Source organism: Lactuca saligna, chromosome 3, assembly GCF_052625555.1.
Source record: "Lactuca saligna cultivar CGN05327 chromosome 3, ASM5262555v1, whole genome shotgun sequence".
Classification (NCBI taxonomy): Eukaryota; Viridiplantae; Streptophyta; class Magnoliopsida; order Asterales; family Asteraceae; genus Lactuca; species Lactuca saligna.
In genome coordinates this window covers 184,281,441-184,296,330 of record NC_136419.1, presented here as the reverse complement: position 1 = coordinate 184,296,330, position 14,890 = coordinate 184,281,441, and the positions used below count along the sequence as shown (strand labels likewise).

At 34.4% G+C, this 14,890-nt stretch overlaps 2 protein-coding genes and 1 long non-coding RNA gene across 3 annotated transcripts; 2 read left to right on the top strand and 1 right to left on the bottom strand.

The window, feature by feature from the left end:
- Window positions 1-1,349: 1,349 nt before the first annotated feature.
- Window positions 1,350-5,515, bottom strand: LOC145037608 (putative disease resistance RPP13-like protein 1). Its single transcript, XM_078986309.1, has one exon. It carries the CDS (start codon window positions 5,292-5,294, stop codon window positions 1,470-1,472), a length of 3,825 nt encoding a protein of 1,274 aa, XP_078842435.1. The 5' UTR covers window positions 5,295-5,515; the 3' UTR covers window positions 1,350-1,469.
- Window positions 5,516-6,216: 701 nt separating this feature from the next.
- LOC145034075 (uncharacterized) lies at window positions 6,217-9,169 on the top strand. The gene is made up of 4 exons (XR_013677867.1): window positions 6,217-7,551; window positions 7,639-7,743; window positions 8,906-8,999; window positions 9,085-9,169. It is a non-coding gene; the product is annotated as an uncharacterized LOC145034075 (long non-coding RNA).
- Window positions 9,170-9,222: 53 nt separating this feature from the next.
- Window positions 9,223-10,778, top strand: LOC145034074 (uncharacterized). The gene is made up of 4 exons (XM_078982485.1): window positions 9,223-9,350; window positions 9,435-9,764; window positions 9,844-9,942; window positions 10,087-10,778. The coding sequence occupies exons 1-3, from the start codon at window positions 9,240-9,242 to the stop codon at window positions 9,892-9,894; spliced, it is 492 nt and encodes a 163-aa protein (XP_078838611.1). The 5' UTR covers window positions 9,223-9,239; the 3' UTR covers window positions 9,895-9,942; window positions 10,087-10,778.
- Window positions 10,779-14,890: the final 4,112 nt, after the last annotated feature.

Here is a 14,890-nt window from a genome sequence, read left to right as displayed (position 1 = left end):
AAATTTTGGTTTAATATTTAAAATTTTGAAATTTTGGCGAACTAGGCCGACTAGGACCGATTAGGATCATCTAGCTCCGAATTTAACCGTCTTTGACCAACACCGATTAATCTGGCTAGACCTAATCCTAGTCGGTTTACAACCACCTAACGATTAATCCTCGATTAATCGGGAGCCTCGATTGATTTTTGCAGCACTAGATTTAAGTAGCGCGACTATCCTTATTAGCTTATGTGTGTTGTATGCCCTAAATCAAATCGATACTCACTATTACAAAAATAATACTTGGGTTCATGGGTCAACCCGACAACACATGAACCCGAATCCAACCTGTAAAATTAAATGAGTTATACAGATCGTATCTGAATTGATGTTCCCAAACAACTAACCTGTGACCAAACTGGTACAATTGCCACCCTAATTTTGGATAGGATTGCGATACTTGATTTCTTGCATAATCCATGGAATTAAAATAATTTTGCTAATTTATTGGGATATTTTTGATTGAATGGGATAATACATATCTAAAATCAAAGCTAGAATTTGAGTTTGAAACCAAAATTCTGAGTGGAGAGGTAAATTTTTTTATTTTTTTATTATTTTTTTTTTATTATTAATAGGTATAAGAATAAGATCCATCTATTACATTAGTTTATTTAAAAGAAAAATTTTAATTTGAAATTCTAAACATTTGAAAAGCTTGAATTTATAATAATAAAAAAAATATTGAACTGTTAAAATTAATGTGTTTTTTTCTCTTTTAAATTTTAACAAATAATTTAGTTAAATAATCAAAGAAAACTAATGAGGTTTTAATTTAGAAATTTTGAAATTAGAGGGAAAGTCCAATAACGAAATTGATATACATTTGTTATTACATTTAAATATTTGAAATGTAATACAATGGAAAAAACCATAAAATTAGATGTGAACTAAAAATTAATTTAAAATAACTACAAAATAACATATGACAAAATGAATAAGAACGATATGTCGCAAAAATGATCGTTATTTATTATAGTAGATTTATTTATTTATTTATTATTATTATTATTATTATTATTATTTCATAATTAAGTTGTACTAAATTTTTAACAAATAATGATAATTCGATGACCAATCCTAGTTCAAATCTAATACTTTTTTTAATTAAAATTATTTGACTTGGGTAATCATTTTGATTCAGTTCGTAATTCATCATGAATATCCTTCTATATCGACAACCCTAGTCATATTCATCACAAAAAAAAAAAAAAAAAAAAAAAGGCAATAAAATCCAAAAATCAGTTAGCACTTAGCATATCCGTGGCAACTAAATATGTAAACATTAATAAAATTTCGACGAAATACATACTTTTATTGAGATTATATTTATAATAAATTTGTTTGAAAGGGAAAATGGTACATAATGAAAGTAAATGAAGTCAAAGGCATAGAGAGGGTCGTATCTTCCCGTTGAAAAGATGTAGCTACTCATCTATGTCGAGGTCGGGGATAAGGGAGATCAGTGGCCAATAGGAGCCTCCTTTGCTAGTCCTTTCTTTCAAATTTGGGCATCCTGCTATCGTCAATTTCAAAAGTGAAGGCAACAACGTTTCTGGTAGATCTTTCGTCTTTGGGCAGTTGTAAATGGAGAGATGCCGGAGGGAGGTGAGGTGCTGGAGTGCCACTGAAACTGATTCAAGTTTCTCAAATCCATCTATGCCAAAATTAGTAAGGGATGAATGAAGAAGATGCGACAATTCACCTAAACCTCTCATGTCATCATCTGGTCCGGCATATAATACTAGCTCAACAAGTGAGGTTGGAAAATTTTGTGGGCCCCACTCTGAGATAGGCTTCTTCAACCCTCCTATTCCTAGAAAACACAATTTGGGAGGCCAAAGCCCACTAGGAAAGGAAGTATCCATACCTATACTTGTACACTTTACTATTACCAGATGTGTTAACGAGGTGAGATTTGGCAACTCATGGCCAGGAAATGACTCCATACTTTCACACTCTATTATTGTCAAACTCACGAGGCTAATGAAGTAGCCCAAGGGAGTGATTGATTTTAGATTTGGCCAATTGAAGATATACAAAGATTCAAGCATTAGCATGTTTGGGTTGATAAGCACCTGAATCTTCTCTCCTCCTCCCATGTCTTTTTCTAATAGTTTGTTACAATTACTAATGGAAAGTGACTTGAGCTTCTGCCCTCCTCCTTTTGGGAAGGAGATAGATGTAACTGAATCACAATCTTCAATATCCAAATCCTCCATGTTATCTGGACAACTACAATGCTCCAAGCTGTTACAATCCGATACTTTCAAGATCCTAAAAGATGTTAGGCTGCTCCCACTATTATCCTCTTCTTTCTCCCCTAAACTCATCAAATTTTCACATTCACATAAATCCAACTTCTTTAAATTCATAAGAACCTTACTTGCCTCTGCTTCTGATTCCCACAAGTATCTTATTTCATTACAACGTTTCATGCTTACTTCTTCAACTACCCCAAGATACCCTATCACACCTCTCCACAGTTCATCAGTAAGCCCGGAAATATCATCTATTTCCAGCATGGTGAGTGATGAAGTTACATCGACCAGTCTTTTCAATACATCATGACCACATTTTCTTAGTTTCAGAACCCTTAGGGAAGGCAGTGCTTCAAGCGAGACCCGAAGCAGATTAGGACAATCTTCAATACGAAGCTCTTGAAGGCAAGGAAACGCCCCACTATTTGTTGACCATTCCTCCCATCCTGACATACCATAAAAATGTAGCATTTCAAGTGAAGGAAATGCAAGGCCGATCCCATGTAAATCTAAACCTACGACCTTCACCTTACTCATCCTACCAATAAACAAATCTTTCAGGGATGGTAGTTGACCAAGTCTTGGTAGAGATGTACATTCTTCACAGCCATCTATCGACACTTTGGTCAACCGGCAAAAGGAAGGATCCCCGACCCAATTTGGAAACTCTATACCCCTATATGACACAATTTGAAGCTTTTTCAAAGTATCATGATGAGGCTTCAGCTCATTGAGGACCTCCTTTTGGTGTGTTTTGGTTTGAAGAACATTAAACTTTTCTCCCCAAATCAACTCTATGTTGGTAAACCTCTTTTGGCATAAGTTTGCCTCACGTGCATCCATTGCATTTTGCACATTGCCCAGCCCCCAAATAGAAATTTCCCCATGGAGATTTTTCAAGTTCCTAAGATGGCTTATTGAAAAGCGGGTGTCCCCTCCAATGATGATCTTGGAGAGAGTTTGTAGGCTTTTCAACTCACCAATCCTTAAAGGCATCTTCTTCAAAAGCGGAGTATCAGTCATGTCAAAATGTTGCAAATTTTTAAGCTTTGAGAAACTGTCGGGCAACTTAACTAAATAGTTACAGCCAGAAACAATCAGAGTCTGTAAATTATAAAGATTGCAGACGTTTTTTGGTAAATGTGTGATCCAAGTTCGAGATAGATTAAGATACCGCAAGTGCTTCATACTACTAACGACTTCTGGGACCTCGGTTATGCTAAGATGACTCAAACTTAGGACCCTTAACAATGGTAACTCCTGAAGTAGGTCATTCATGACTTTAGTTGATAAGTAAAATGTCTCCCAACTTTTTACCACCCCAACAGACAATGCTAACAATGTTCTCGAACTTTTAGCTCCTTTGAGCGGCTTGAACCTTTTGTATAACATGTAATCCTCACAAACAAAAGATATATGGCGGTGCTTTTGTAAAGCCTCCTCCATATTGTACTCTTTCTTCCCAACATCTAACCTTAAAAAAAAGTCTCCAGCAACAGACATGGCCAAGTCATTTATGAGGTCATGCATCACAAACAATGATTCATGATCAGACGAACATTGGAAAAATGACCTTGACAACAGCTCTTCAAAATATTCGAGACCCAAGCGTTCCATGGTCTTTCTAGTAGTAGAGTGGTGCAAAAATCCTTCTGCCCCCCACAACTGAATCAACTCCTCCTTGTGGAACAGATAGTCCTTGGGGAATAAGGAGCAGTATGCAAACACCTGCTTCAAAGAGGCAGAAAGATCATCGTAGCTTAGTCTAAGAGCCGGAACAATCTCATCTTCATTTTCTAACCTCCAAATCTCACTATCTAACAACGTCTTCCATTCTTCTCCATCTTTTTTTGTCCTCAATAGTTTTCCAAGTGATATTAATGCTAAAGGCAAGCCATCACATTTTTTCACAAACCCTTCACCATGAGGTTTAAGTGTTGGATGTGAATCAAAGTTATCTACACCCAATGCATTTTGAGCAAACAAAGACAAAGCATCATCATGTGACAGACTAGGAAGTGGGACTAAATCAGCGTAACCCAACTTTCTAAGCAATTTCTCTTTCCGAGTTGTCATGATAATTCTACTTCCAGGAGCCCCCACAAGAAATGGGCTCACTAACTTATCCCAATCAGCATAGCTTACAGACCATACATCATCTAACACTATTAGAAATAGTTTGTCCTTAAGTTTCTCTCTAAGAGCTTCTTGAAGCAAATTTAAATCCGTAAATTCCTTGGTTTCCCCTGATACAGATTGATAAATCACTTTGCTTATATTAGAGATATCAAACTCATCAGAAACACAAACCCAAGCCCTAACTTTGAAGTGACGCTTCACTTCCTTTTCATCATACAAAAGCCTAGCTAAAGTTGTTTTACCTACCCCACCCATACCAACTATTGGCACAATGCTAAAGTTTTGATTAAACGATTCATCTTTACCACCTAACAACTTTTGAACCAATGCCTTCTTATCACCTTCACGTCCAACTATAGCACGTGCATCTACCAAACTGGCCTCATATCTTTTAACTTTTGGTATTTCATATGTTATCACACTTAAACCAAGATTATTTTTTGCATCTACAAGTTCTTGTAACTTGGTGGCAATATCATCTAACTTGCCATGCATCCTAGAACTTAATGAGAAATTTGTACAACAGGTTGGGATTAGCTTTCTTACCTTGCTGCTGGTGGATCCAGATTTCTCGATCAACTCACGTTCGATAGCTTCGGTTGCCAAATCGTCAAGTACATCATCAATGTCGTAAGCCAAATGTTGGAGACCATTCAGCCATTCTTTTACAGCTTCATCAGTTAGCTCCTTCCGAGATGCATCATAAAGGAGATTTTTTATCTGGATTAGAGACCTCTTCAGTTTCTTGAGCTCAGACTCAATTCCCTTGGCACGAGCAATCTTGTTCAAGGCTTCAGAGGCCAGCTTATCAAAGAACAACGAAAAGAAGGAAGAAACAACAATTTCAGCCATCCCTACTGATAAAACGGGAACACTTGGTATGTATGTATGGTGGGGATGCAGTTGAAATGAGTGCAGGAAAAAGAAGGATTCAGGCCATTCTTTATAGTGATTTCAGCCATTGTTTAGGTCAACGTTTTAATTATAATATTTTTTTCACCTCCTAGTTGGCTGCTAACATGCAATTAAGAAGGGATTAAATGTTCAACTCTTTATTTTTAATATTCTTTTGCACCTTCTAGGTGGCAGCCACCACATGCGAATCAACCCTTGGACAACACAAGCATGGACTATATAATTTTTTATTTTAACCAATTTTAATATTAAATTATTATTAATCATCATTTTTTCACATCAGTTGAAATTAGTTAAGCGTTTTTTTAATTAGGTATCTAATATGGAAATTTGAATTCTACATCTAATAACATCATATATATCCAAAACCCAAAACATGTTCAATAATGTTATCTTCTTGAAATCAACCATTTTTTAGACTAAGTAGCTGAAACCGTCTTCTTGGTTTTTTCAAATGAATCATAACTATATAATATTGTATTGGTAAGTAAATTTGTAATCATAAAAAACACATAATAATTCTAGCTCAACTTGTTTATTTCATTTTAGTTTTTTCTTTTATTAACGGTCTAATATGTATATTAAAAAAATTTACAGAACATATCTACGTGTATGTCTCATTGCCAGATTAAAAGGTACTCATCTTAAAATGTATTGAAGCAAATGTTTCAGTGTGTCTGTATATATGTATATCTCCATGTATTTCTCTTCGATCGAAGCAAACTGATTTTTGACTTTTTTGTTTTCTTTATCAAGTTCCAACAACCCTTTTGAGTTTCTCTGCTCACTGATCGTCGGCTCAACAAGTTTCTGTTTGGTGGTTGTACATGCATGCTATATATTTGACAAAATGCCTGAGTGAAATTTCCAAACAAGAATGATGCATGTTAAATCCATGGTTGGGTCAGGTTTCCAAATGTTTCATAGGTAGTCTTTTGGCAATATATTAATGTGTATTTCCAATCAGAGGTACATTTGATCTCTCATTGACTTCTTAATTAGCCACACCTATAAGCAATATCTGGAATAAGCTTTCATTTTTCTTTCATTTTTTTTTTTTTTGTCTCTTGATGATAAAAATTTGTTTCATTTCTATATCTATATTCATACTTAACTTGCATAGCTTGTTTTTATTTTTGGGCACTGAAATAGTTTCATTGCTAATGGCTAGTTTGTAGCTTATCTACTTGACCACTATTCTCTATAAGATCTCATCCCTTAAAATCTTTCGTTGTCTCTAATCTTTTATATACAAGCTATTTGTTATCTTGATTGTCAATTGTGAATTTAGTGTTTAGATGGGTGAAGTTGTCTCCACTATTCAGCTAAGTTTGTTTTATTTACTTTTCATTATCGCTGTAACTCAATTAACACTTCTTTGATTTTAATAAGCATATAACTTGGAGGCTGAATTAGTCTTTAAAAAGTCAGCAGATGCATTATCTACCTAAAGGCCCAATCATGTGAACATTTGGTCTGTATTTATTATTAGTGAATGAATCTATAATAAACTTTTCACTACAAGAAACACAAGCTATACCGACGTCACTTATCCAGACGACACGTGTCGTCTGCAAAACACAAGCTATACCGACGACATGTCGTCGGTAAAACGTGTTCCAACTTTGACCATATATGTTTGACCAAAAAGGCTATCCAGACGACATGTCGTCGGTATAGACTGGGCGGGAAAGGGCAAAAAATTGGCGGTATGTCCAATATCTATCCAGACAACATGTCGTCTCTATAAGGTATTAAAAAAATATTTTCGATTTATTTATATTCCCTTTTGTAGAAAATAAAAAGACGTCGTCGTTTTGTTCCACCTATACCGACGACATGTCGTCTGTATAGAGTGGTAAAAAAAATTATTTTGAATTATTTTTAATTCATGTCGTAGAAAAGTGAAACGATGTCGTTTTCGTCCACCTATAGAGACGACTTGTCGTCTCTAAAAAGTGCGACCGATTCGCGTGAAAATAATTTCTTTTTTTATTTTCTTTAATGAGGAAAGAAGCTGGACGACGTCGTTTTCTTTTACCTATACAGACGACATGTCGTCTGTGTAGGGTTTCCTTGTAACGAAACCCCTATCAGTGTTCAGTTTGCAGTCACGCTTGCACCTCCTTTTTCCTCTCAAGCTCCGGCGACGCACGGCGATTTCCGGCCACACAACTTCATCGGTTACATAAATGTAAGTTTCTTGGTCCTAGATTTGTTCTTAAGTTGTTGTAGCTTGAGTTTTATTCCGAATTTGTGGGTTTATTTCCGGTTGTTATAGCCCTCAATCAAAGCCCTCATCACCGCCCGCCGCCGGAAACGAGCTGCACCACCGCTAGAGAAATCAAATTCGGGTTATCGTGCTATCTTGACCTCCGATTTTGAGGTAATTTTTTTGGGTTTTTTTTTCCTGTGTGCAGTTACGTGAAGAACTAAAGATATGAAATGTATGATTTTTTTTTTTCTTTCAATACACAATGTATATTATTTTGCTCATATTTTGTTTGGTTGATTGATTATATATATGCATTTTGAGGTATGCAAATGTGTTTTGACATAAAAATGAAAATGAAGTTAGACACAATTTGTTTATGTTATTGTGGTGTATTTGGCTTGAAAATGAAATTAAGAAAGAGGTTTGATTTTTTATTTAGATGTGTACATTTGTATGAAATTGAAATTTGATGCGTAAAATGTAAAACTGTTATCCTAAAAGTATATCCCTTTATTTGTCTAGTGCAACAATAATAAAAGTATAAATACACCCCTTGATTTGTATACTATAATCAGTAGTAAAGACATTGATGAGAAAGATGAATTGCAACAAATTTTACTAGATAAGGACAACTTATTGGTTAGTTGATATATCTTTTCAATATAAGGGATGATATCTCATTTGCAATTTAGACCTTAAGTCAATACATACACTCTCCTAGAAACTCATATTTACGATTAGGCATTATAATTCATAGGTACTTAAAATCGTGGTATAGGATTTACAATAAATAAATCTGAGAACTTGCAAATTATGGCTGATGTCAATGCTGACTGGGAAAGATGCTTGATTACACAAAGACCAGTCATTGCTTTTTATTTGTTTCTTGGTAATTATTAGATATCTTGAAAGAATAAGAAACAAGCCAATGTGTCTCATTCTTCTACTAAGCCTGAATATAGAGCCTTGGCCTTTGTAAAATGCAAAATCTTTTACCTTGTAAGGAGTATAAAATATTTGAATATATAATGCAATTTCTAGTTGAAATTTTATGTGATAATAATTCAATTTATTGGCCGAGTTTGAATCATTTTTTCCATGAAAGAACCAAGCACATCGAAAAAGATGTGTATTTGGTCAAAGAAAAGGTTTTTGAAGGTTTAGTTAAGGTTAAAATGGCTACTTCAAAGGAGTATGTGGAAAATTGAAAATGTTTCAAAGTTGAGTTGAAGGGGGAATATTGAAATATACATAAAAAAAATTTAAGCAATTTCAACCTTTGTTAAGTTTATATTTATTTATGTTTAGTATATTTCTAATGTTTGTTAAACAGATGGCTACACATGTTGCGAGGGGGCATGGAGGAGATGGCGAGGAACGACCTCCACATGAGTGTGCAGGCAAGATACGGTCGGGTTGTCAATCTTGTAAGTTACATGAAATTCTTAAATATATTGGATATATTTTTTAAGTTTTAAATTTCTAAATTTTTAGTTCTATGTGTCAATGTAGCAAACTCGACGCGCCGGCGTGGAAAAGAAAGATGCTTAAATTTGCGAAAAAAGTTCAATCACAAGGGTCAACCTTTACCTGTGGAAATTGATAGCGTCGGGGGGGGGGGGGGGGGGGGGGGGGGGACCTATAGATTCATAAATACAAATGGCAAAATGTTGACAAGGTTTATCTCAAACTTTGTGGTAAATCATGTACCACTCCATTATAGAAATTGGAGACGTGTTCCTTTCCATTACTATGAAGATATGTATCCAGAGATTGAAGTAAGTACAAAATATTTTTTATATGTGAAAAATTTTATACTTTTTAAATTTTTTTTACTAATTAAATTTGTTTTTTTATTGCAGATATATTTTAATCTTGATATGTATCGGGGTACAGATCTATGGGAAGCCATTCGAGCGACTGTACAGACCGACTGCCAAAGAGCTTATATACAGCACAAACATGACGTAAAAGATTATTTTGATAGTGTTGGTGGATATGATGATGTGGAAGGTGCAAGACAAACTCCACCGGATGATATGGATGACGAAACTTGGAATAACATGATCGATCTTTTTTTTTTGGATGAGGGTTATAGGAAGCAGTGCAAAGAAGGTAAAGAAAGCAGGTCCAAACTTCAAATTACGAGTGCTCATGGAAGTAGAACATATGCAGACAGACGATGTGAGGAGGTAATTAAATTTATTTGTATTTTATAAAAAAATTATTAACACTTATATAAATATATTAATTGTTTTTGACTTATTATAGAGAGAAAGAGGAGAAGACCTGCAACATATTGAAGGTTGGAGACAGATGTGATTTAAAGAAAGTCGGGGTTGGTATACACCACAAGCGGAAGTAGTTTGGGTAAGTAATAAATAAAGTTAATAAGTTGTTTGATAAATATTTTATTATTATTTTAGTTAGTTTAAGGTATAATATTATTATTTTAGTGTACAAATTTAGTTATTATTTTTAATTAATGTATTTTTATTGTTTTCTTTATTTTAGGAAAACATTCAACGGGAGAAGATGGTGATGCAATCACAACTCGGGGAGAATGAAAAGTTAAATGAAGAACAATGCCTCGCTCGTGCCCTCGGTGAGAGACGTGGACATATTCGCGGAATTGGAAGGAAACCAAGCATCAACAATAATTTATTTCCAAATAAGCATACCAAACGTTCCAAAGCTTCCACATCCCAATCTTCAGATAATCCCCAAGTTGTTGTATTATCCCAACAAATTCAAATCATGCGACAACAAATGCTACAAATGAACCAAATGTTTAATAACACTTTCGCATCTTTCATTCCAAACTTCCAACCACAACCAATACCACAATTCCAGTTTAATCCCAATATGGTTCCACAAAATAACCCCGAAACATCAAATGAACTCGCGGAGGATGATGATGATGTTGATGATGGTGGTGATGATGATGATGAGGAGGAGGAGGAGGACTAGAATGGTAATGAAAACAATGTTTGTTAAAAACTGGCTTTTTTGTTATTTCGTTTGATGATGTTGATGATGGTGGTGATGATGATGAGGAGGAGGAAAAGTAGAATGGTAATGACAACAATGTTTGTTAAAAACTTGTTTTTTTTTTTTTTTTGTTATTTTGTTATATAGTAGAATTTGAATGGTATGTTATGTTTATTAAGTGTTTTTGTATTTTAATGGTATGTTATCTTATGTTTATATTATTATGCAAATATCCCTTTTGGATATGTTTTAAATGGTATATATAACAAATCCTGTGGAAGATATTAAAAATAAAAAATAAAAGGCTATAGAGACGACATGTCGTCGATATAGCTTTCCGACTGTAAAAACGGTTTTCATTTTTCCAAACGACAAGTCGTCTCCATAGCTCCCACTTATCCAAACGACAAGTCGTCTCTATAGCCTCACACTTTTCCCGACGACAAGTCGTCTCTATAGGGTCCAAATAAAACTTTTTCTTATTTCCTCGAAAATCAATCCCGACGACCCTTTGCAGACGACATGTCGTCTGCACTGACCATGGTATACCGACGACACCTTTACCGACGACATTTTTGACTTTTAGCGACGGAGCTATACCGGCGACTTTGTGCAGACCACATGTCGTCGGTATAGGCTTTAGCGACGACAAGTCGTCTGGACAGGGTATACCATAGCGCAGGAACAATTAAGTTTGATACATAGCGTAGTAGATGATAACTATATCGCTTCTGGTTGTTATGATGTTGTTGGCTTGAATCTTGACACAACTGTCATGTTTCCAGAAAATGAGCTTCTGTTAAGGCTATTTGCTCCTTCACTAAACCAGAATTATGAAGAACTCTACCAAGAGAATGGGGTCAAGTTCAGAAAGGGTGACTTCTTTCTTATAAGGGGAGGAATGAGAAGTGTAGAGTTCAAAGTCATTGAAACAGACCCACCAGATTATTGTGTAGTTGCACTCTATATGGAAATTGTCAAGGAAGGTGAGCCCCTTAGAAGGGAAGATGAGGATCAGTGGAATGAGATCTGGTATGATCATGTTGGTAGAGTCTGCAAGCAAATGACACAAATCCGTGAGGTAGTTGAGCTTCCAGTAAGGCACACACAATTCTATAATTCAATCGGGGTCAAAACCCAAAAAGGTTTTTCTAGCTATACCGAAGCAGCCCCGTCACCTGAACTCCTCAAGCTATTTTATAATAATTTCCTTATTTCACACCCTAAAAGGCTTTAGAAAAAAAAAAAGGTAGTTGTGGTGAAAGCTAGTGAGAAGAATGTGAATGCAACATTTATGGGTGGATACTTTGGGATACCCAATTACTTCACTGCTCTTCAAAAAAAGGGTTGTTAGGCATGCAGCTACTATAGCCATATTGCATGTTCTGTTGTTGATGCATCAAACAATATCTACTATTTTAGTGTATGTAATATGCATGATTGCCTTACACCTTCACTTTTATCCACCTTGAGGACAAGGTGGTTCTTTTAGGGTGGGATATTGTTATGTATTCACTCACGTACAACTTTATAGAAAGGGGAATATGGGAAATCAACCTAATAAAGAGAATCTTATTAGCTCAAGGGCTTTAGGGGCATATTAGGCATTCTATAGTATTTTAGTTTGTTATGTCAGCTAGTATAAGAAGGTAATGGGCAAGGGAGTGAGGTATCTATCTTTTTTGTGAAAATTGGAATTCATTCCTGTTAGGAGATTGGCTATCTTGAATCAGCTATACCATCTTCATTCTTGTAATCATTTGGGTATTATAGAGTGTTTCAAATCAATATTGGAATCATTTGGTGGTTTTTATGTTATTGAATTTGTTATTACAAACCAGTTCATAACAAGAAAAGGCTATTTATGTTCGTAGTTCAGGAGAAATTTTTTGATCTCGAATCAGGTAACAAATAAGGTCTAATTTTTTTATTTTATTAAATTGTATTTATTATGGTGATTTGAATTGAAAATGGGGTCCTTCTACAATAAAATTGTCTCTTAAGGTGGGGTTTGAAAGATCGCACACTAAGTGTTTGATAAATGTTCTCAAATAGGTGCAGTGTTTTTCTTGGGTTCAAGAATAAGGATTTTGAGTACCATTAGACATGGATCGAGTAAGGGGTGAAAGGATGTGTTGATTGATTATAAGTTTCTGGTAGTTCAGATTGAGTAGTGGTATATTTTAAAGCAAAAATAATAATTGTACCCGATTTGTATTGCACATTTGGTATTCGGGTTTGGATAGATCGAGTCTTAATTTGGGTTAGGTATACCACAAAATTACCCATAAATATTTTGATACATTTGGGTCTCATAAATTGAATGCAATTTTTTTTTAGAAGAACCCGTTCTTATATCATACGACTTGGTGCAATTAAGGCCAATAGGAAAAACTATTGAATCTCATTTGCTATAATCTGAAGTAAAAAAATTTCCTGAATGTTTAGTGGTCTCTTCCTGTTAATGTTCTAGCATCACACCCCCCCCCCCCCCCCCCCCCCCCCCCCTCCCCCCCAAAAATAATAATAATAATAATAATAATAATAATAATAATAATAAAGAATTGATACTTTACTCCATAAAAAGTAACTATATGTGTTCTACTCATATGATTCAACTCTTAAGTCCAAAACCTTGATTCATTTCCCACATATTCACATGATATCTTCATTATCTACTGATAAATGAAGAATTTACCCAATGAGTTGGTTTTGAAAAAAAAAAATCGGGTTTCGGGTATACCCGAACCAATGTAATATCGGCTTAAACTAATGCCTTAACTTTCAAACCCGAAAAACCCGATTTATTTTATACGAAATCAGATGATAACTTCATGTTATAGAAAAAACTTACATATTGTTGTCTCATAACTGTATGAAAGTCACCCATGTGAGAGGTATCTAAAAACTTGTGGTTTTAGAGTTTAGTTGTAGGATACTTCTTTTTATCTTTTATTTCGGTGTTTTATATGTGTTGAAAAAATAGTCATATATATTTGTTCACAATTAGTCACTAGTACAGAAGATGTTTAATAAAGCAGTTTATTTTATTTTTTGATGCGGTTATTCAACCGCTTTAAAAAAATATAGCATTATAAAATAGTGTTGTTTTTTGAGGCGGTTCTTAAACCACCTTAGAAAATGTCCAAAACCGCCTCATAAAAATAGCTTCATAAATGATACTTATTTTTTAATGTTGTCCAGAACCGCCTTATAAATTATACTTATTTTTTGATGCTGTCCAGAACCGCCTTATAAAATATATCTTTATAAAATAGAGTTATTGAGTTATTTTTTGATGCTGTTATTAAACAGCTTTAGAAACACAATTATTTTTTGATGCTGTTATTAAACAACCTTAGAAAATAGAGTTATTTTTTGATGTTGTTATTGAACAGCCTTAGAAAATAAACGGCCTTTTAAAATACAATACGAATTGCAACATAAAATATCATAAACTGCTTGATTTACAATACAGAAACAAAACAACAAAAAATCATATTAAATGTAAAGACACAAACCATAGAAGAGATTCAAATTATCTTAATAAAAAATCACATTCTTTTCTAACCTTTTCATCCTTGTATCTATTTACAAATTGATATAATAACTTCAGGTATGTAAGTTGTTTAGGAAGTTAACTACAGAAGCATATTCAAGTTTTTTTTTTTTTTTTTTTTTTTGATATAGATGTGTTCAATTTCGTTATCACCATCTTCATATGGCCCCTCTTCGGTATCTTGCAGACTTTTGGAGATGATGCCCACCTTTGACTCTGTTACCTCACTTGGGTAGGAATTCAGAAGTTAATTAAGTTACAAAGTAATTTTATCAAAAGGCATACAATCCATTTAATTAAAAGGTAAATTACACAAGTTAGAAATATTATCAATACAAAGGAAAAAACTTGCCGTGATTCAATTGTTGTAGATGAAAGACATGAGATTGTTTCTTTTTTTTAGGTTTTTTCTACCTTTATATCTTCCCCTACATAGATATGTGCTCTCCTTTGAATGTCACAAGCTTCTTTGCCCAACCCCTTCTTTCTTCCACAACCTAACTTAAGAAATCAGAGTATCAGACATATAGATTAAGTAATTTTATGAATCAAAATTATCAATCAGAAACATACATGTCAGTCTTGAAGTTGGGTTGATCGCGATGAACAAAGATGATTATAGTGGAGGTCCACTCCTCAAAGCTTATTCAGATTCATCACGGGTGAGAGGACCCAAGGATGTTGGTGAGGGCGGCAGTAGTCGATGATATTAGGGTTTGTGTGGCCAAATGAAATTAGATTGAGGAAATATAAAGGGGAAGAGAAAGG